The following is a 22,374-nucleotide window of genomic DNA, read 5'->3' as shown; positions in this document are numbered from 1 at the left end:
TCATGACCATGCCATTTATTTAGCAATTGGGGAAAGTACTTGGGTAAAAAGAATATCCTGTAAAAATATTGAAGTAAAGAGACAGAAACAATGACATTTTGCCGCTCTCTTCATCGCGTTTTCCTCATTGTGAATAGTTCCCCCTCGACGGGCTGACTGGTCCTTCTCAAGCCATTTATATAGCTATTGGGGAAAAATACTTGGATAAAAAGAATATCCTGCAAAAATATTGGAGTAGAGAGACTGAAACAATGACATTTTGCGGCTCTCTTCGTCGCGTTTTCCTCGTTCTGAACAATTACCCCTCAATGGGCTGAATAGTAAAACCGATGAGCCCAGTCTACCGCTGACGTCATCCACCTGTTGGGGACGCTAAAGCCCTATAATGGTAGGCATGGCTAACCGGCAGATTAAAAGACTAATTTCTCGTCATCTGCGCTTTGCTAAATTGTTGTATATAGTCGAATCGTCTCAAAATATGATTCTAATTCACATAATAATGCCATTTAAGACTTTTTTTCTGGTGTCATATGCTCTTTAAATAAGCAACAAAATGACTTTGATCCCTTAACATTTCAATTTTAATAATTTTACAATATATATAACTAGTCAAACTTTTTTCCCGGTATCAGATCGGGACTAGGTATCGGCAGTTCCTCAAAATCCAGTGACTGATTCGTGTGCAAAAATATACAATTGAGACATCCCTATAGCGCATATTAATACTTCTATTGAATAAATGTACAGTTTCCTTCATTTTAGAGGCCTACACAAAAGTGAGGTTTTATTTCTGGTCCAAAAGACAGTGGCACTTGAACCCACTATATGACGAAATAAAGCTATCCTCATGCTTATGCTGCTTTACCCAATTTGCCACTCTTGAACCGGATTAAGCTTTAAATAAGTAAACATGAACAGGTGCCCTGAGGGGTCAGAACAAGCAAATGTGGTGGTGAATATGGTACGGCCATGTCAACTGGATCCTGCCATTTTTAACTATTTGAACGTTTGTGACAAAAAAACTATCAGTTGCAGAACAATTAATTATATCCTTGCCGAAAATTTTGTTCCTCCTTCTTTGTTTGTTGAGGTACAACAAACCCCCACCCTGTCCTATTTTGTGTGTCATCTAGGCTTGAACGGGAGGAGCTTTAAGAAAGCAGTAAAAGGTAATTTCGCTATAACAGCGACTCTATCCAGTGATAAATGGCACACACCATTTCTCATTTAAGCCACCAATCTTTTCTGAAAGGTGAAAGGATCCCTCCCATTATAGTCACTCAATTTTCTGGCAGTTGAAGCACTGGAGTTTTTCTTTGAGTCAAGCTTCCCGCTGATGTGAATAAAGCAGGAAGTTAACTGATTAGTGATTACGAGTGAGGCTGGAAGTATAACAATGACTTATCCCATTTTTGTTCTGGAAATGTTCTCAATGATATACTGATTTTTCATCATGAAATGTTATGCATGCACTCAGTGGAGGCATTTGGAATTTGAATATTGAGAGGAATATAATCTCTTTCAATAAAGTTTGCTTTCATCTTTTTTGGTGTTTCTTATCCAAAACACATGCAAAACATCAAGCTATTGAAGAATTCAGGTATTAAATTGCACACCAAAATAACTGACATTTGACAATAGTCAGTTATTTAATATACTAAATGTTTTTTGTTAAAAGTTCAGAAATTGATCCATAAAAGTGAATTATCAAAATTTGCATCATTCTCACAAAAAAAGTGTTTGCTCATTTCTTCATTTGTGATTTTTTTTTTTTAGTGTATTGTGGTTTTATCAGCTTGTCTTCTTCATTTTTATAAAACTTTTACATTTTTTTACTCTTCAATATTAAAAAAAAATAAATAAATAAATAAATCTTGAAATTTGTTCATCTATTCCTTAACTTCCAGATCCAGTCTAACACACAACAGCGCCAAGATTTTCTTCAGTTAGGCCTGCACAATATATCGTTTGCACATTGCCATCGCAATATGTTCATGCGCAATAGTCGTATCGCAGGGCGTGCAATTGTATTTTTTAACCCGAAAACTTTTGTTTTGCTTCATAAAAGCAGCAAGTTTGCAGAGACATGGCATCCTGGATCCCTTTTACATACATCAATCTTCATAATTCACAGATGAAGCCCCTTAGCCTGGAGTAAACTGCATTATATGAATACAATATAGTCATGATGAGTCAACCAGTTTTCCCAAACAAAGCTATTTAAGTCATCTGGTGAAAATTCTTCTAGTTTTAATATTGCAATATACAGTATATCGTATTATATCACAAACCCCCAAAAAGTCGCAATATAAGTTTTTTCCAATATCGTTCAGCCCTACTTTATGTGTTTGTTTACGTTTAAAACACAATATTATTGAAGCACAAATTGAGTACCACCATATAGAGGGTCTCTGATGTTTTGTTATTGACTTACTCGGAGGTAGTTTAGAGTAGAGTTTGACAGGCCACATCTTGTAATATTTTTGGACAACTGGTCCAGCATCTGTGGGTCCTGGGCCTGATACAATTTTCAACAGAAGACAAAAAATAACTGATATGGACAGAAATTAACCATGTTAAAGATGCAAGATTTCCATCTACTCACATGCATGGCAAGTATGCTGCGAGGGATGAGCTCACGGTGTTGCCGAATGCTAAAGTGCCACGTTTTTATCCTCATCATGTCGTCAAACATGAACTCCAAGTACAAGCGGCCCTCAACACACACCTAGAGAACAAAAGTCAAGAGTAGAATTAGATTAGGATATGTGCATATTCATTCAGATTTTGGTCATTAAATGGGTTACTGCATCTCATCCAGCATTAAATAAGTTTAAATAAGTGACGGGTTTACAACTCTGGTTGTAAGTTTATAGGTCCTTTATATTGATTACAGTCACACAAGTAGCACTTACTTTCTTTGAGTTTGTACAATAACGGTGCTACAAGAAGGAAAATACTATATGAACAGGAGTAGGACTGGGATCTTTCAGCTTGTCTGAAACTTAATTCTTCACATTTGATGGGGAAACGCTAAAGATCACAAGATATGTTGGACATGCGCTTTCATCGCTGTGGTCCCGGTTTAAAATCCAAGTGCACAAAGCCAAGTCCAAACTCATCCAACAATTTTAGGATGAACAAAAAGGGGGTTAAATCAATCCAAATGTTGGGTCATTTTCACTTCTTGTTTTGACATTTACATTACTACCCGTCTATTTAGTCTGCGTTGAGACATTTGCACCATAATGTAACAAACAAAAAATGTATTCTCATTGAGCTTAGCAATGTTCAATTCATTTTTGTCCCACGCGACATTGTAGTTTCTGTTTCTAAAAATATATAACCTCATAATATTACTTATTCACAACTGTCCCTTAATTTTGCTGATGCTATTTAAATTTGTAATATCAAATTAAATTTGAAATCAGACAATATTGACTTTGCATTTGGTTGTCAGTCTTCTAGGAATTTGTTTAGGGAAAATCATTTTCTAAAAGTGAACCTAATTCCAATTTCAGTGCATATTTTCATGCCTTGGGTTTGACACCTGTGATGTGTCTACCAATTTTCAAGTAAAAGTTTTCATCTTAAAAGATGCAGGGGCAAACCATTTTTGGGGGGCTAGGGCAACTCACCTGTGTGAACATTGGCTTTCCATTCTGGGAGACCATCGTGCACTGATCACAGTCAAGCGAGACAAAGTTGTTGTGAAATGACTCTTTAGGGTGTTTCAGCACATAGTAGAGCTCCGTGGCACCGCCTTCGAATATACTCCGAAAGTACCTTGGAATCAACGTCCGACCAATTGCTTATAGGGTGGAAAGAAATCAAAGGGGTGGACAAAAAGAGATTTGGATTAAACAGTACAGATTAGACTAAATTTGTTCGTGTTGCATTTGTCCTTACTGTAACGCTTAGGCCCATCTTCCAGACAGAAAGTGATGGTCAACATGGCATCATCTTCAAAAAACTCTGTGGTGAACGCATCCCACCATAGGTTATCGCACTCCTACATTTTAGAATGGGGACAAATATTGCATTACTCACACATAGTTCTACTGTTGTGCTAATAAGAGAATTTACAAACCTCTGTCCAGTTTTGTAGCCGTTTGTTTAGTTCAAATATTCTGTAGTCTGTCTGGTTGCCATATGGTGTGTGCCTCCTACACCATAAAAAGACAGGAGGTGAAAACAAAAGAACAGTTGGCTTGTGGTGATAAAACAGAAAGAAAATTCAGAGCTGTAGTACTATCAAAGCTGTTTAACAACCTCATTTAGCCTGGTTAGACTTTGATGCTGAATGCATTTGATAGGAGACAACATTATCTGTATAGCGGTTTATTTTGTCTTACCCTATGCCTGGCTCCAGGTATGTGGGAGGATACATTGGGGTTGGACTGGAAATGAGAGAAACAGCGTCACATACAGTATAGCTCAACCAAACCTAAACACAAAACTGTAGCGAGTATTAGGCCTGGGCGATATGGCCTTAAGTACGTATCACGATAAATTGAGCAGATTTACCTCGATAACGATAAATGACGATAAATTCGCCCAAGCAAACTGTTATATAATTTGAAAATTTGAATCAATGCATGGAATACAAATTAACCGTTTCTCATTAAATTTATTTACCAGCTTTCAATTTAACAATTGCACATGCAGTCTAAACATTAAGTATTAAAAAAAATCTTGTAAACAATAAGAATTCTTGTGTGAACATTTATAACAGCTTGTATGACTTGAAAAATATCATCACTTGAATTTCATTAAATTCATTCCGCATTGTTATACACTAGATAGTGGCATACGTTTAGATATTTAGAATAGATACAAATACGACACATCCACCCGCCCCCCAGAAATTATACTTAATTAAAAATAAAATGTTTCACAAACCTTTCCTTTCTTTTATTCGGCTCAATTATTTACATCTTATGATTTTGGAAATCCTTACAGTATGCAATAATATTCCTGTTCCCAAGCACTGTGCTTACTGTACTGTAATTTTTACAAAAAATAAACAATACATAGTTACTCCCCGTCATCTAGGACGAGCCACTTACAAGACTAGCACTGTCGTGTATTCCAAATACTGCTTTGAACACATCTTCACAGACAAAAGCAATGACACAGGCTTAAAGAGGTCAACTTTAATTGTGTAAATCACACTTAATAACGACACGATCTCCTGGTTGAAATAGACGACATCCACTTAATTCTATTGAAGATATGTAATGCTGAGGCAATTTGTCAACTTTACTTTTAAAAAGAAACGCGCACTGTTTATCCAGTAGATGGGGCTCTTGCAGTGTGTCAAACAGTGATTCAATTTAGGACAATTGTCTTAAAAGTGGTTCATTGTTTCAGAAAGCCTCGGTTTTTCCATCCCTATCTGGAACCCGTCAAGAGTTTACTTAATGTCGGGTGAAAGTTTGGCGAAGCTAACTTAAGCCCGACTTCATCCCGTTTACTTGTAGCGTTAGCCGCTAGCGTTAGCTGCTAGCGTTAGCTGCTAGCGTTAGCCTACCGGGCTTCTGTTTGATTGGCTTCCTGAAAACCATGTGACTCCAAACGTAAGCACACGGTCTGCTTTCTTAAAGGGGAATGAACATAGCCGAACAACACAGAGTCAAAGCGGGATGAAAAGACAATATTTTCTTCTTTTATTAAATTACCGAATTTACCGACATGGTCAAAATTACGTCGGTCATCGTGAAGAATTTCGGTAACGATAAATTTTCGGTTTACCGCCCTGCTCTAGCGAGTATGATGCGACTAAGCATAATAAAAACATGACAGCGTATAGTTAAGTTACCTAACAGAACACAAAAGTAGCGTATGAAATTCAGAAGTTATTTAGTCACGACAATAAAAAGAGGCAATGGCTTTGGTGGTGATTTTCCGAGGCCATTTCGACTCTGTCCCAAAGGCTCAACCGGCACGCTGCTGAAGCCTGAATAACCACCTAAGTGAAATATTTCTCCCAGAGAAGCGATAACAGGTCAGCAAGACTGCAGGAGTTTTCTTATTTTCAAATGGTTCACTTCAGCAAAAAATATTTTCCAAGGGCAGCTGTGACTGGTACTATTCACAAGTAGTTTTAATTTGTCGAATTATAAAATGAGAGTTCAGCTATTAATTTGAAGGATGTCAGCAATCCACAATCTGTACTGCATTTTGAGTTCTAAACACATGCCAATCTTATGTCACCTGGCATACCCAGTTGGCCTCCCACCAGAGTGGGCTCCTAACCAGTCCTGACCCCGCTTAGCTTCTGACAACAGACGAAGAATCATGCATTCAACATACTGAGAATGAACAGGCACGAAACTCACCCCACGTCTCTGTCCAGCATGGTGCCGGGATGGAAAGGAGGGAAAGTGCTACCGTTGGGGGGCTCCTTGGGGGAGTACAGCTTGAACGACTTGGAGGAACAGCCTGGAAAAGAAAAAACAAAAAATAAATCAAATTGTAATACATATATAATCTATTGTAATATATCAGTTGTTTATAGGGCAAAACATTAATTTAGTCTAGATGTTCAGTTGAAAGTACTCTCATGAGACACACAAATAGTAAAACATTATAAATGTGCAATTGCTGAACAAATTTGTAATACGCACCTAACTGCTATTAAGGCTTACAGCAAGGAAACCAACAGAATTCACAGTAATCAAACGAAGCACTGCTTCTTTTTGTTTGACAGAATTGAATAAAGTCCTCGATTACCAACAAACAATGCTAAATAAATCCATTTCCATCTATCACATGCTTCATTCCCCTTATATTACTCTAATTGGCAAGCTCTCTAAAGGCTATCCAGGGTAGCAGTCTCCAGGTCACGACCCCAGCCGTTACCATGGTGACGCCCCACCTCATAAATGTCTTGTCTCAACATAATAAACATGACCGTCTCAGCGCACATATAATTGAAATGTGTGCTTGTGCAAGCACAAAAGTATACATTATTTCGATGTGTTAATTGTTAATCGTCGTTATTGTAATACATGCCGAAGACTCAATAATACAACAATCTAAACACAATTGCGTGCCACTAAAACGAGTGTCAACACAATGAATTTGGCTGCAATTACAAAAGCTTACCGTTCTGTCAGAACCTAAAACAAGTTTTGCAACTCCAACCAAGAAAGTATACCCTTTTTATTGTCAACAAAAGCTATTTACTATGCAAGCAATACTGCGCAATGGGCTGGGTACAACAGCAGCAGGGAGGGGAAAAAAACAACACAAATTGAGTTTATAAATAAATAAATAATCAATGTTATGTGTCCATTAGTTGGTGAGAGCTCCATTAGCTCCTCTCTTCCCCTGTTAGTGGTTAATGACAGGCAGTCCCAATCACATCAGCAGGATTCCACTTCCTCCATTGGGAATTGCTTCATTCCTGTTCAACAAGCAGATACTGCACTGTCCAAACACACAGGATACGTTGAGATTGGCGTGGCTCAATGATGAAAAGACCACCAAAGCCCGACTGCATTTAAACTGTTTACATCATAAGAACTTATCACGTAAAAACGATCATACTAGCATCAATTTCGGGCGCCCGGCTTGCACAGAAACACCGAACAAATCAAACTTTTCCGTGAAACAAAACCTGCTTTCAAAGTCGAGGTCTGCTCAAGTTTCACGTTACCTTTATAAAGACACAGTGGACATGTTTATTAGTTCTAGGTCCGTGCTGGCAGATTTTACGAGGGGCTGTGAGGTTACAAAGGCAATTAGAAAGGCACCACAATGCTAACATTAGCTTTTAGCTAGGTAGGACGTTAGCTTAGAACATTTCGAAGCAAAAGACCAGTGTGATCCACATGCAAGTAAACGACATTAGAAACTGACAACATGTATATGTACATAACAAATATTCCCACCAGCTTCCGTTTCCAGCGGGTGAAACTAGTAAATAAATCACTTAGTGGCCAAGCTAACGTTAGCTAGCTGAGATGGCAGCTGGCATTCACCGTTAGCCGCTCGCTAACGTCTTAGCATTAAATCCTCTTTTATACGAGTATCCACCAAAACAAGGCAGAAAAACACAGCCGCACCAACCGCTAAGCAATATCTACTCGCGACAACAGCTGTGGAAGCGCTGCATATCGCGTAGCCTGGAAAAGCGAGCGTTTACCTGCGCTGAAGTCCAACGAGAAGACGAATGTTTACAGATCCGTAGTCGAGTCCGTGCGTACGCTCCGTGCGTCAAGACCAATAGGGCCGCTGAATGGACGGCTCGGCGCAACGTACCCACACAACACGTCCCAATGAACGCAATCGATGCACTTCTCCGCCAAGTGTGAGGCCGTAGAAGCAATACGGCCCAAAAGCGGCAGTATGTCGGCTATGTTTTGTCCCGCATGAGGCCTTGTCAGAGGGCTGAAGCCTGTTGTGGGTTTACATACGGACCCCGATGAGCCCTTTGTTCACGGGAGGACATGAACAATAGCTCTAGGCCCTCCTCCTCCTCTTCCTCCTCCTCTCTCTCCGCAGTACATTTGCTCTTCTCTCCCCTGACCGCCACCGCCAGTCGCCCCCCTCCGCTCCACTCCCCTCCAAAGCTCATAAAGGTTGTCTGCTAAGCATTTTTCCCTCTTCCTCCTCCTCCTTCATCCCATGCTTTCCTTCTAAGTGACAGAGATGAGAATTGGCCTAACGCAGCCAAGTGGAAATGCGTGTGGGAATGAAGATGTTCACAACTGAGCTGCATCAGTACAATGAACAAGGAGAAAAACAGAAAAGAAGCATTTTCAAATTTGATATTTATAAAAACAAATTACAAGAAGTAAAGATAAAAGTTAATTAGCATGTTTGCCAAATTGCCATCTACTTGTGGACCATATCATTGTTTTGATAGCTGAACAGATGTGTTCGTTGTCTTCATCCATCCTCTACAGCACTTATCAATCATCCTTACAAGTTTCACAGGCAAGGGCGTAGGTTTGGTCTCAACATTGGTAGGGACGATATAACAGCATAACCTGCATAAACACTTTTTGCTGATGACGGGACTTTAATAAGACCAAACAGATTGGGTGAATGGGGGTCAGGGCTACATTTCTCTCGAATATAAACCTATTTAATTGATAGGCTAAATAATCAATGCAAAATACATCTGTATTGACTTATACTAACTTTCATATGTATTGGTTCAGGTGATACACTGTTCCATTCAAACCTTTGTTTTCAAAAACTACTAAAGAAACAGTTTGAAAACTTCCAAAATACATGTCTGGATTTAATTAGCAAATTAATATTTCAATATTTGAACAAAACTCAAATTATATTGAAATACACAAAAAATACAAACTTCTTAAGAATTTCTTAACTATCAAGGAATGCAAAAAATAAACATTTGTCTTACGACCACTGAACATTGTTGAGAAATGAATATACCATATAAATATAGTATATAAAAATATACATTAGAAATAACACAAAAAACCTCTTAGTCAGGGATAAACAAAAATGCATAAAAATTCAGCCTTCCTTATGGTAAGATACTACAGCTTTCTTCCACAAGCACTGCCAAACTCAACAAAAAATGAAAGCTCATTTAGACTGCTTTAAAACCACATAAATAAAATAAAAATGAAAATTGTGGAGAAAGGGATAAACCTCGGTTCACTACATTTCTCACAGTGTAAGTAACGTTAACAGTAGAAAATACATACAGGAGGACACTTCTTTCTAAACAGCTTCCTCCTCAAGTTTTGCAGATTAGCAAATTTACAAAGTTTAATGTTATGCCAACGTTGATACAAGTCAGGCTTTCAATTGCAAAATTAGTGGTGTGTTCTCCACCTCCACAACATTGACGTCTTTTTACATTAAATATAGTGGCTAGAGATGTCGATGCCGATCAATCGGGTTCGATCACGTCATTTTCAAAGTATCGGAATAGGCAAAAAAATATCGGCCATGCCTTTTTTTAAATATATATATATTTTTTGTTTGTTTGTTTGTTTTTTTTGTTTTTAATTAAATCGTTTTCTAATTGTATTTAACGTTATAGACATAATATGTTACACCAGTACTTCTCAAATAGTGGGGCGCGCCCCCCTGGGGGGGCGCAGAGCGATGCCAGGGGAGAGCACTCAGCACACACAGAAAACAGATATGAAGAGCAGTGTGCCGCCGCTGTTTTCGAAAGCCGTTTTCCGACCGGACTCACTCACGCAGCGAACCCACTGTCTTGTCCGGTTCTCACGTCGCCGCCCGAGAAGTGCCATTTTCGGCTTGGGATCGTCATGACGACCGCCCTCACCTACAATTCTACCTCGGCCGCTGAGAATGCACTTTTTTCGTGCCGTTTGCCTTTTAGCTTTGACTTTTAATACAGTGGGTGATGAGGAAAGACCACTGTTTACTGTGTCTAAAGATAATTATATCGGACAGCCAGAAGCCAAATCAATTAAGACGCCACATTAAAGACATTAGACCCAATCTCATTGATAAGCCGCTTGATTGTTTTTCAGTGAAAACGTGCCGAAAATTGCCAACAATCGTCCTGCTTTGTCAGTGTTGTATCAGTAAACCAATGAGCATTGTTAGCATGCTCAGTGCAAAATGACTCCATACCATTGCAAAGGTGGTAAATACTGTGAGCAGCAAAAATAAAAACTGTCCTTCTGTCCAAGGACGCTCTTTTTTCTTTTATTCAGTTTTGTTTTTTCGGTCAAATTTGTTGGCATATTTTCCTCATGAGTGAATGTTTCTAATCAATTTTAATTTGTTATTATTTACTGATTTTATTACATTTTATTTTTCTGTATCAAATGGTCAAAAATGTACCTTAAGTGTACTTTTTACAGTTTTGGATGTGACTTTTTTTGAAATTCAGGCAAATTGATGCGCGTCAAGTCTTCTCTGTTGCAAACAAAACAATGTTAATAAAGTTATACTTTATTACAAGTTGATCTATGTTACTTTTTTTCTTTATTAGAAAAAAAGGACACAATGTTAGGCAGATGCGTATTTATAATAGTAATTTTATAGACAAATGATACTATTTACAGTGGCGGCAGAGAGTTTGGGGGGCGCGAAACATTTACGTCTTCCTTGGGGGGGCGCGAAACATTTACGTCTTCCTTGGGGGGGCGTAACAGAAAATAATTGAGAAGCACTGTGTTACACTCATCCAGAGTCTTTAGTTTAGGCTTAAGGTAGGGTTATCAAATTTATACCCAAAACAGCGGTAATTAATTTTTTTAAAAATGTATCACGTTAGAATATTTAACGCATTTAATGCATGCACTGCACGACCCACTCACGCATTGTCACGCTCAATCTGTAATGGCGCCGTTTTACCTATATAGAGCGATAAAAGGCATCATAAAATGAGTAGAGTGAATTTTGGCAGCCTTTGGAGCCTTTTTTTAATTGACTAAAGCAGGGATGTCCAAAGTCCGGCCCGGGGGCCAAATGCGGCCCGTGGTCAAATTTCATCCGGCCCCCAGCCTCTGTCATAAAATAAATAAGATCTGGCCCGCACACAGACTTAATAAATTGGTCAGCAGTACCTGCTACCAGCATATGAAGTAGCTTACACACTAAATGCTGCTCCTCACAAAAACAAGCTGGATAGGGGCCCTCAAGGACCAACGTTGGCTACCCCTGTTCTACATAAAGGACATCAGCCAAGTTCGGCCCCCCACATTTTTACCACACCAAATCTGGCCCCCTTCGCAAAACGTTTGGACACCCCTGGGCTAAAGCCTTACAATCCCTCTCCCTACAATTAGAAATATCATGGGAAGCAATGTGGGGAAGCAAGGTAGCAAATGATCTTTTTCTTAACACCTTATGTTATTTCCCAACGCAGAGAAGATATATCAATTGGTAGCACTACGCACAGTCATGGTTCCACTTCCCATCATGCATTTGGGCATGGCTACAGTATAATTTACTGAAAGCTCAACAAATACACTAGATGGCAATATTTAGTCACAATATACAAAGTCACAAGTCTTTCTATCCGTGGATCCCTCTCACAGAAAGAATGTTAATAATGTAAATGCCATCTTGAGGATTTATTGTCATAATAAACAAATACAGTACTTATGTACTGTATGTTGAATGTATATATTTGTCTGAGTTTTATTCATTTTTTTCTTAATGCATTGCCAAAATGTATATGATCGGGAAAAATTATCGGGAATGATTGGAATTGAATCGGGAGCAAAAAAAAGCAATCGGATCGGGAAATTTTGGGATCGGCAGATACTCAAACTAAAACGATCGGGACCGGATCGGGAGCAAAAAAACATGATATGAGCAACCCTAATAGTGACTGCAGCTGCTCGAAAAAAAAAAACTAATATCCCTCCTCTTCAAAAGGGCTGGAGGAGGTGGCATGGGGCTGGGGCTTTGAGTGCGTGTGTGTGTGTTTGTGTGTGTGTCTGTGTGGGGGGACGGGGGTCCAAGTCATCAGCCAATAAAACGTGCATTTGAAGGGAACTAATGGACCGGCGCACCTAGCAGTGAAAAGGGGTAAATGTAAGTCTGAACATAATGAAAATAATTCACTTAATAATAGTAGGGTCACTTATATCCTTACAACATATAGGGAGACAATCTAAATTACCTATATAACTGAAGTCATTATATAATGCAAATAAGGTTGCTTAAAAGTTGGTGGGGACAATTTGAGCATCCTGAAAAGTTGGTAGTGTTCCCTACCGTCCCTATGCCCTTGTTCACAGGTGTCTCTGATGACATCAGGCAAGTTAACTGAGTATACCTTAACTAGTCACCAGCAAATCATAATTTCCAGAAAGTGAACATATTAACTCTTTCAGTACCACTGTCAATAATAGCTGTACATTCATACAAAGGCGTAGGTTTGGTTTCAATATTGGTAGGGACTATGACTACTGGGAACAGCGCAACCTGCATGTACACTTTTTGCTGGGGATGGGACATTAATAAGACCAAACAGACTGGGTGAACGGCAGTCAGGGCTACATTTCTCACCAATGAGAACCTAATTTATTGATAGGCTAGATAATTAATGCAAAATAAATCTGTTTTGACTTATACTAATTTTCACACTGCAAATTTACAGTGTAATATCTTAATCTGATATTTTTTCTTAAAATCTAGTCGAATAATTTTCTTCATCTTGTTTTGAGTTTTAAAGGCAAGTTAACAGATTAATGTGTCAGATTCTTCCACTGACTTTTAGTAAATATTACCATTTGGTTTTATTAAGCCCATAAATCTTAAAAATCGGTCATTTTTCACCTGAATCAAGATAAAAATGCTTTCAAATAATGTTTTGAACAACATTCTTGAATTAAGAACATTTCTGACAAACATGTTTTTTTTACATTAAATACAGAAGCTTTTTTGTTTAAAATAAGTCTGTTAAGCTTATTTTCAACGAGTTATTTTTCTTATTTCAAGAAATCTGAGTAAAATTTACTTAAAGCACTGGCAGATAATTTCGCTTGTTTCTAATAGATTTACACTGAAGAAGAATGAATTTAAGTTTTTCTTTTTTTCAGTTTTAAGGAGATGGGTTTTTGCAGTGCATATGTATAGGTTCAGGTGACACACTGTTCGATTCAAACGTTTTTTGTTTTTGTTTTTCCCAAAAACTAATAAAGAACATTTTGAAAACTTCCAGAATAAATGTCTGGATTTTATTATCAAATGTAAATTGCAATATTTGAACACAAATTTGTGTATTAACATACAAGGAAATACAAAACTGTTAATCATCTCTTATCAAGGAATGCAAAAAATAAACATTTGTCTTGATAGCACTCAAAAATTTCTGTCTAAAAAATTAAATATAACAACAACAAAAATTCTTTGTCAGGGAATAACAACAATAAATAAAGATTGAGCCTTCCTTCAGGAAAAACACTACTGTTTTTGTCCACAAGCACAGCCAAACTCAACAAAAAATGAAAGCTCCTTTGGGCTGTTTTAAGACCACATAAGCAAAATAAAAATGAAAACAAGGAAGAAGGGGGTAAACCTTGGTTCACTACATTTCTTACATCTGAACAGAGTTCACTATATTTCTCAGTTTAATTAATGTTAACATGGTAGAATACACATACTGGAGGACACTTCTCCTAAAGCAGCTTCCTGCTCAGGTCAGCAAGTTCACACAGTTTAATGCAAATGTAATGCTAAACTGTGATGCAGGTCGGACTTTCAGTAGCAAAATTAGTGGTGCGTTTCTCAACTACACAACAATGACTTTTCACATTACTTATAGCGGATACTGACCCCCCCAAAAAAAAAAAAAAACGGGAAAAAAAATATTCCTCTTCGAATCGGACAGAGGAGGCGGCAGTTGACATGTCACGTAATTCTGTACTGTGAGAGTGTGCGTGTGTGTGTGTGTGGGGGTGAAGCCATCAGTCAATCAAATGTGCGTTTGAGAAAAAAAACAAACACCATAATTCACTTAATAATGGTAGGGTCAATTCTATCGTTACAACATATGGGAAGACAATCTAAATGGCCTGTATAACTGAACATTATATAATGCAAATAAGGTTATTTAAAAGTTGGTGGGGACAATTTGAGCATCCTGAAAAGTTGATAGTGTTTTGTCCCTACCATCCCTATGCAAACCTACACTAGCTTGCATTCATGTAACTCTAAAAAACTAAATTAAAACTCTTTAAATTAGTTTGTCACTAGTACACGTCTGATCCATTTTAACTGGGTGGCAGCGAATGAGTGAATGTTAACATAATATTTGTGTTCTGCAAGAAAAGAAAACATTGAAATTTAATTTGGACAGCACTGTGTGCAAGATGTTTGCACATCCGCCTCAAAATTCTGAGGTTTGGGCTTCCAGTTCCTCATTTGGGTTTTTCTCAAGGTACACCAGCTTCCTCTCACATTCTTGAAGCATTCATGTTAGGATTATAAGTCTCAATTGTTCATTGTGTGGATGTTGTTTATGTCCAAATGTGTCCCTGAGGATGGCTGGCAATCAGTCATGGTATACTCTGCCGCTTGACCAAAGTCAGTTGCCGTAGACGATCGCACAGGTGACCCAAAAGTCTATAATATACAATCACTTAGTTTGCAAATATTTAATCTTGAAATCAGGTTGTTCTAGCTGTTAGTACATTTAAATTTCGGTGGACTTTGAGATACTGTATATAGGCATAAAAAGTCTACACACCTCTGTTGAGATTGCAGGGATTTTTTTATCCACCTGTGTTTGAGTCATTCTGCTGCAGTCTGACAAAACCTAGGTAGAACTTTTGTTCCGTAATTCAAAAAATAATATATAGTGTGCTGACTCCCACTCAACAGGAGTGTTTGAATTTGATTGGTTAATTCTGCACACACCCACATGGCTGGTTGTAAAAATATCAGAAAAACCTGGCATTACAACAGGGATGTGTTCATTATTCATAAACAGTTTTTTTCCTCCAAATATTTTGGTTTAATGCATAAAAACTCACGACTTCATATCAATGTCTGCAATACAGAAGAATATAAAACAGTGTCGTATCTTGGTCTGCATGCCTGTATGATTCTCACTTTTGTTTAAAATGTTAGATTAAATTGGTTTAAAGGGTCAATGGTTTAAAGGGTCAATGATCTTTTGCTTTCTTTCTCTCGCTTCGTTTGGCTAAGATTTTTACTATAGATTTTTTTATTGGAGTCAAAATATGATAGCATCTTGTAGTTACATGGCTATTTGATTCTTGATTTAATCAAAACTATAACCAGTAAAGTATTTGAAAGATATCACATTGCTGTCTCTCTTTTGCCCACACACATACGCACACACACATGCACACACAGAGCATTAAGCCTAAAGGAGAATCCCATGGCCTCTAAATCTGCTTAAATCGCCTCAAAATATAATCAGATATTCAGATCACAGCCAGAAAGAACTCATCCATATGGGTATAGTTGGAAATTAAGAAGAAAAAAAAAAAGCACAAGTAGTACGTACGTCTGTCATGCATGAACCATGAACCACTATGACAGACAGGTATCATATTTATGCATATATTTATGGGCCACCACACTTTGACCAAACATGCTTGTCCTGCAACACTTGCCGAAAACCTACACGAGGACAAGTAAATTCCCCACAACAAAGACTGAGCTTGAATTTCAACTACTCAGAACTGTAAGAAAAAAATTTGCTTGCCACTATTACACAATGTCAGGTGAATTCATGTTTCATAAAAGTTTTTTTTTTTTAAATTAAATTAAAGTGGGAGCACACATCGTACAGGGCAAACAATAACAACATTGTAAATGGTAATAATCTATTCTACTCTGGAAAAAAAATCTGATAATTAGGCAGCAATAATAAATCAGATGACTCCCTTGATTAAAGGTTCACATACATATTAATAGATCAGTCTTACTGTCTTAATTAAAGTGAGTTTCATAGCGCCGAGGATTATCATGAACTGAAACAACTTTTGGAAAAGTAATTTTAAAGATTATATAGCATTTTATATTTAATAGCCAAAGGACATAACCTTGGCAATAATAATACTTTTTTTTATTATTATTATTTAAACGACTCTAAACTCAAAACCTTATTGCATGCGTAGCTTGCAGCTGTATTTGGCAATTGGTTGGTGTTTGCATCCTATTTGAAAAATACATCAAAAGAAAACATACATTGAAGGTCAGATAAAACGATACTTAGGGGTGCAGTGACAAAAAAATTAGGGATGCAAAATGTAAATTAACTTGCGAACTAAATATTCCCATTTCCACTATAGACAAGTTTCCGAGGTACTTCCACTTTACTTCCTTATGTCTGCGAGCAACTTCCGTTTTAGAATTTCTCCATCCAGACAACAGTGGAGCTGGAGTAACATTACTCATCAAAATCCCTTAAAAAAAGACAATTTGGAAATATCGCATCCATCTGCCATCATCGCGACAGGGGAGGACAGCATGTTCATGAGGGCAGATGTGGAACCAAGTTCATGCCACCACAAAGACCGGGTGTTTTTGTAGCTATGTTGCCGCCGTGTTATGGAAGGTATGTTCTTCCTGTCCCTGCATTTTCATGTGCCTGGTGCCTAAAAAATACTAAAGCTAAAATCTTGTGCATGAAACGACTTGTTGCCTTTGATATTGTTATTACGATGATTATTGTAATTATGACGATTTCTAATACTGTATTATTTACTGCAACTACTGTATCTGCTGCTAGCCTGTTGCTAATCAGTACGTGTAGCATGGCACAATTACAGTATGTCAACAAATAAATGCAAGTGTTACAATTGTACGTTGATAGACATATATCGAGACTATGTGAGTTCTACTTTGTTGATGGAAGGCTCGACTCCTGGGGGGGCGCGAGGCAGTGGCTGGGACAGATGGTGGCTGGGACAGACGGTGGCATACCTCGCTAAGATCGTCAGCTTGATCCCGAGATCCAACTACGAGCTTTTTAACTGCAACAACTTTAAGATACGCTATTGGAGCTGGAATTACTTAGGACAGCGGGAGAAAGCCTGTCAGGAGGCCGCCGATAGTCTCCGTAATGTCAGGTGAAAGTTTGGCAAGGTTCAGGAGCTGTGCTGTCTGATATCACATTCTCGTATGCTATTTTTCTCATAATTGTATAAATTGTGATTTATTGACCTGTTTTGCGCATGCACCAATCGTTTTAAATAAAACAAGAAATGAAATCATGTGGTTCAAATATTTTATTGTGATCAGTATCTGCAATAAAAAAAGAATGACATACTATTTTTGTTTATATGGACATACCTTGTAGTATTTCCTTGTAGCAACAAAATCCGTGTCAGCCCCTCAGCATTTGGCAAATGTAATATAATTTGTAATTTCACAACTCACGTCAACACAGGCTGACAGGTTGCTATAATTTTGTCCACGAATGATCAACGAAGTGATAAGAACAATCATACAATCTCATGTGCGTCTCATCTACGTCGTGCTGAATCCATTTTCGGAGATTCCGTAAGTTCCTCTGCTTTAATTTAGCAGTTTTAACTTTGTCAACACACTGCTTAATTCAAACGCAACTAATATTGTATAGAGCAGATATTTTCCAAAATGGCGCCGTCCATATTTCGCTCAGGAAACTTGTCTATATTTCTGAGAAATAATTTTACCAGCTCAGTTGTGCACTGTGGCCAACTATTATTAAAAAAATAATAGGTACAAATAAATACGCAAATTTACCGTGCTACTAAATGAAAAATTTAGTTGCACCATGTCAAATTTTAGTGGCAAAATGCTATTTAGAGGCAGTCTGGGATTAAATCAATTTAAGAGCACACCCTGGACAGGTCACGCAACATATACAGTACAGATACTGGGAGAAATCCCACACAAGCACTGGGGAAATAATGAATTTCAAATTTCCTTTTTGTTTTTCTTTCCTTTTTAAACTTTGCTTGGTTTTCATTGACTAAGACATGATATTGAGCAGCTTGGATCGAATCTATCAAACAGACGACTGCATGGGTATTTAGGAGAAAACCCTGATAAGGAAGGCCTCTCCTGACCAGTGGCAAAAAGAAGCTGAGGTTTACTTTATATGGATATATTTCATCAAACTTGGTGAATGACACATTTATATCCTAGCTCGTAAGGCTCATAGCTCAGAGAGAAGGATGCTGTTACACTTTTTGGCAGCAGAAATTTATGTCCAGCATAATGGTGTAGTGTAGTCTCTCACGGCAGTGTGTGTGTTAGACCTGTGTGGATTTGGCTATCTAACCCTATGTCCACAGTAGTCATGGTAACAAGCAAGTTTTCACTACTGGAGAGAGGCTAAGAATCATCTTTGGACACACAGGGGTTAATCCAGTGTGTGTGCGTGCAAGGGTATGTGTGTGTTGTAAGCTTTGCCATTGAAATGTTACATGACTGAGTTAATCCACAGAGCAAGTGTATGTGTCGGGTGATGGAGAGGCAGTGGGGGTGGGAGGTGTATCAGGATAAGGCTTTAAGGGCTTACACACACCGTCTCTTTCGCTGTGAGGCACAGGGCAGGTCTTATCTTTAAGCAGCACCCACACCAGTGAAATACACACACGCGTTACGCTGTGAATCGTCCCTGCTCTGGCCAGCCTCACACATGAATCCAAGTACTGTGTAACAAGAATGTACAACTTAATGAAAAAAACGTTCTGTAGCTGTATTTGTGTTTTGTTTATCAAATTACTTGGTAGAGTTTAGGTTGATGATTTTGATTTTGTGTGGCCTGCAAAAGCAAATCATGTGGATCAACTTCGTGTTTCTTGTACAAATACCAAAATTGCAAGTTTTTGTCTGTTCTACTAAGAGTAACTAAACTCCAAATTTCTAATTTAAGAACAATGCAAATTGAACACACATCTGAAATACAGTGAGAACCAGACTGTATCCCAGAGGTAAAAACACTTTTGTTCATGTTTAGGATCCATTCACATATGCAGAAGTGGGTAGAGTAGCCCAAAAAATTTATTCAAGTAAGAGTAGCGTCACTTCAAACTAATATTACCAAAGTAAAAGTACTCATTCAAAAAAATTACTCAAGTACAAGTAAAAATGTATTTGGTGAAAACAATACTCAAGTATTGAGTAACATTGTGAGTAACTGCTTACGATGTTTGAGTTTTTTTTTTAAACGGTATTTTTCTTATCAGCACAAAGTTATCATATGAACTGTTATTATTATACTTTGAAAAATAATAAAATCAAATTTATTCATACAGCCCGTTACAAAATCCCAGAGGTCCTCAAAGTGCTTTACAACAAATCAAAATATAGTTAATGGTTAAGACTACAACGTCTTAGATAACCACATCAAGCAAAAATACAAAAAAATCATTGAATTCAGGCAAGAGAAAAAAATACAGAAATTAAGCATCATTCGTCCAAATAGCATTAGTGCCCTGCAGTGGAGAAAATATCTTTCCTCTTATGAAACTAAAAGGATCATAACTCCGGTTTTCATTGGTCAATTGGTGCCAAAAAAAAAAAAAAAAAACTGGGAGGGAGATTAAAATCTGCGCTGTTGACGGGAACGCTCTATGTCAAATACTTAATTTTTTACAGTGTTTTAAAGACCCCACATGATTGAACAGGCCGTTGTGATCATAGAATTGAGTTTAATTGGTATAATGGAATAATGTAATTATTGTTGCGACGTCTCATTGGTGAAACTGGTAGTGCCACTGTTGGTGTCGCTGTCAAAAAAATAGTACAATTGAATATGGAGAATAAAGAGGGAAAATCTAACGACTACTGTAGTGTAAAGTAGTGGAGTAAGAGTAGCTTTTCCTTTTAACAAATCTACCGAAGTCAAAGTTACCTGGGTAAATTTTTTTTGGTTTTCTGTTCACCCTCACAAGTGAAATACGTACACATACACACACGCGTTACGCTGTGAATCGTCCCTGCTCTGGCCAGCCTCACACATGAATCCAAGTACTGTGTAACAAGAATATACAACTTAACGGAAAAAAAAAATGTTCTGTAGCTGTATTTGTGTTTTGTTTATCAAACTACTTTGTAGAGTTTAGGTGTCAAAATCAAGACCCGAGTGCCAGATCTGATCAGCTTCATGATTTTATGTGGCCTGCAAAAGCAAATCATATGTATCAACTTCATGTTTTTTGCACAAATATCAAAATTGCAAAAGTTTTTGTCTGTTCCACAAACAGTAGCTAAACTCCAAATTTCTACATTAGGAACAATGTAAATTCCAACACACATCTGAAATACAGTGAGAACCACAATGTATTCCAGAAGTAAAAACACTTTTGGTTATGTTTAGGATGTATTCACATATGCAGAAGTGGGTAGAGTAGCCCAAAAAATTTACTCAAGTAAGAGAAGCGTCACTTCAAACTAATATTACAAAAGTAAAAGTACTCATCTAAAAAAATTTACTCAGATACAGTTAAAAAAGTAATTGGTGAAAAGAATACTCAAGTAACGAGTAACATTGTGAGTAACTGCTTACGATGTTTGAGTTTTCAAGCAAAAACACAACAACAAAATAAGAATTCGGGCGAGAGAAAAAAAAAATATACAGAAATGAAGCATCATTCGTCCAAATAGCATGAGTGCTCTCTAGTGGAGAAAATATATCCTTTTATGAAACTAAAAGGATCATAACTCTCATTAAAAAAATTTTTTTTAAATGGGTGAGAGGTTAAAATCTGCACTTTCAGATCACATTGAAGGAAATGCTCTATGTCAAATACTTATTTTTTTACAGTGCTTTAAAGACCCTGCGTGATTGAACAGGCTGTCGTGATCATAGAATGGCAAGTTTGAGTCTAATTGGTATAATGGAATAATGTGATTATTGTTGCGGCGTCTCATTGGTGAAACTGGTAGCGCCACTGTCTCTGTCAAAAAATAAGGGGAAGAGAGAAAATGTAACGACTACTGTAGCCCAAAGTAGTGGAGTGAGAGTAGTGTTTCTTCTTCAAAAATCAAGTAAAAGTGAAAAAGTATGGCTTAGTAAAACTTCTCTTAGAAGTACATTTTTCTCAAAAAGTTACTCAAGTAAATATAACGCGTTACCACTCACGTCTGCACATATTTATTTACACATTTATTTTTTGTGAATATTATGGGATATCTTAAATGGAGCATGTTATTTGCTCAAGAGCAAGCAAATGCTATATTGCTATATGGACCTGTTGAAATGACAGTAGGAAGCGTTTACGATAACCATTAAATGCAGTCAAGGCATCAAAGAAACTTCATTCCCTTTGTTTGCGTTTTCCACATTACAGCTAAAGATAGATCTATAAACAAATCTCTTTGACATGTAATACAAGCAGTGATCCCACTGTGAAATTATGTGTTCACACAAATATTTATCATGATCCTTAGAGTACTGTTTATGGAGCGGTTCTCTTCCGAGTGTGTATATCGGTGCCTGATTTACAGTTCCTGAAGGCTCTTCGACCAAGGACACAGTCCCATCAGTCCCTAGTTTGCCATTCACACAACCTATTGGCCATGGCTGGCATTTTTTTTTTTTTTGCTTTGCCTCATGATTAGGGATGGGAATTGATAGGATTTTTACGATTCCGATTCCATTATCGATATTGCTTAACGATTCGATTCTTTATCGATTCTCTTATCGATTCTAATTTGGGGAAAAAGAACAAACGTTTTGATTGGCATCGAGTTTGTTTACTCAGAAGTCACAACCTTACAAACTCACAACGAGATCAAAAGAGGCCCAAAGCCTCAATGTTAACTATGGTAATAAGTGGCAAATACACAAGAATGTGTAACATTTTACTGAAACGTTTATCTAATAGAAATAAAAAATATTGGTATATATTTGCAGATAGGTTTTTGTTCTGCCTTTGGCAATATGTGTTAAAGCAGGGGTCCCCAAACTTTTTCCTG

The 22,374-nt window shown here is 37.5% G+C and overlaps 1 protein-coding gene across 3 annotated transcripts in view; it reads right to left on the bottom strand.

Annotated features, from left to right (window-relative positions):
- Positions 1–22,374, bottom strand: part of ldb1b (LIM-domain binding 1b) — a 45,896-nt gene that overhangs the window by 8,908 nt on the left and 14,614 nt on the right. For 2 of the 3 annotated variants that reach the window (XM_057843345.1, XM_057843344.1), the window contains exons 2-8: positions 6,342–6,444; positions 4,356–4,400; positions 4,091–4,166; positions 3,910–4,012; positions 3,639–3,811; positions 2,606–2,728; positions 2,435–2,518 (exon numbers count right to left, since the gene is read on the bottom strand). In XM_057843345.1, coding sequence (XP_057699328.1) covers positions 2,435–2,518; positions 2,606–2,728; positions 3,639–3,811; positions 3,910–4,012; positions 4,091–4,166; positions 4,356–4,400; positions 6,342–6,444 — 707 coding nt within the window. Of the gene's footprint in view, positions 1–2,434; positions 2,519–2,605; positions 2,729–3,638; positions 3,812–3,909; positions 4,013–4,090; positions 4,167–4,355; positions 4,401–6,341; positions 6,445–8,152; positions 8,542–22,374 lie in introns of those variants that run through there. The other variant, XM_057843346.1, reaches the window with a different exon arrangement.

Source organism: Corythoichthys intestinalis, chromosome 8 (assembly GCF_030265065.1).
Source record: "Corythoichthys intestinalis isolate RoL2023-P3 chromosome 8, ASM3026506v1, whole genome shotgun sequence".
Classification (NCBI taxonomy): Eukaryota; Metazoa; Chordata; class Actinopteri; order Syngnathiformes; family Syngnathidae; genus Corythoichthys; species Corythoichthys intestinalis.
The sequence above is the reverse complement of the archived record's forward strand: the minus strand, read 5'-3'. Positions and strand labels throughout refer to the sequence as shown.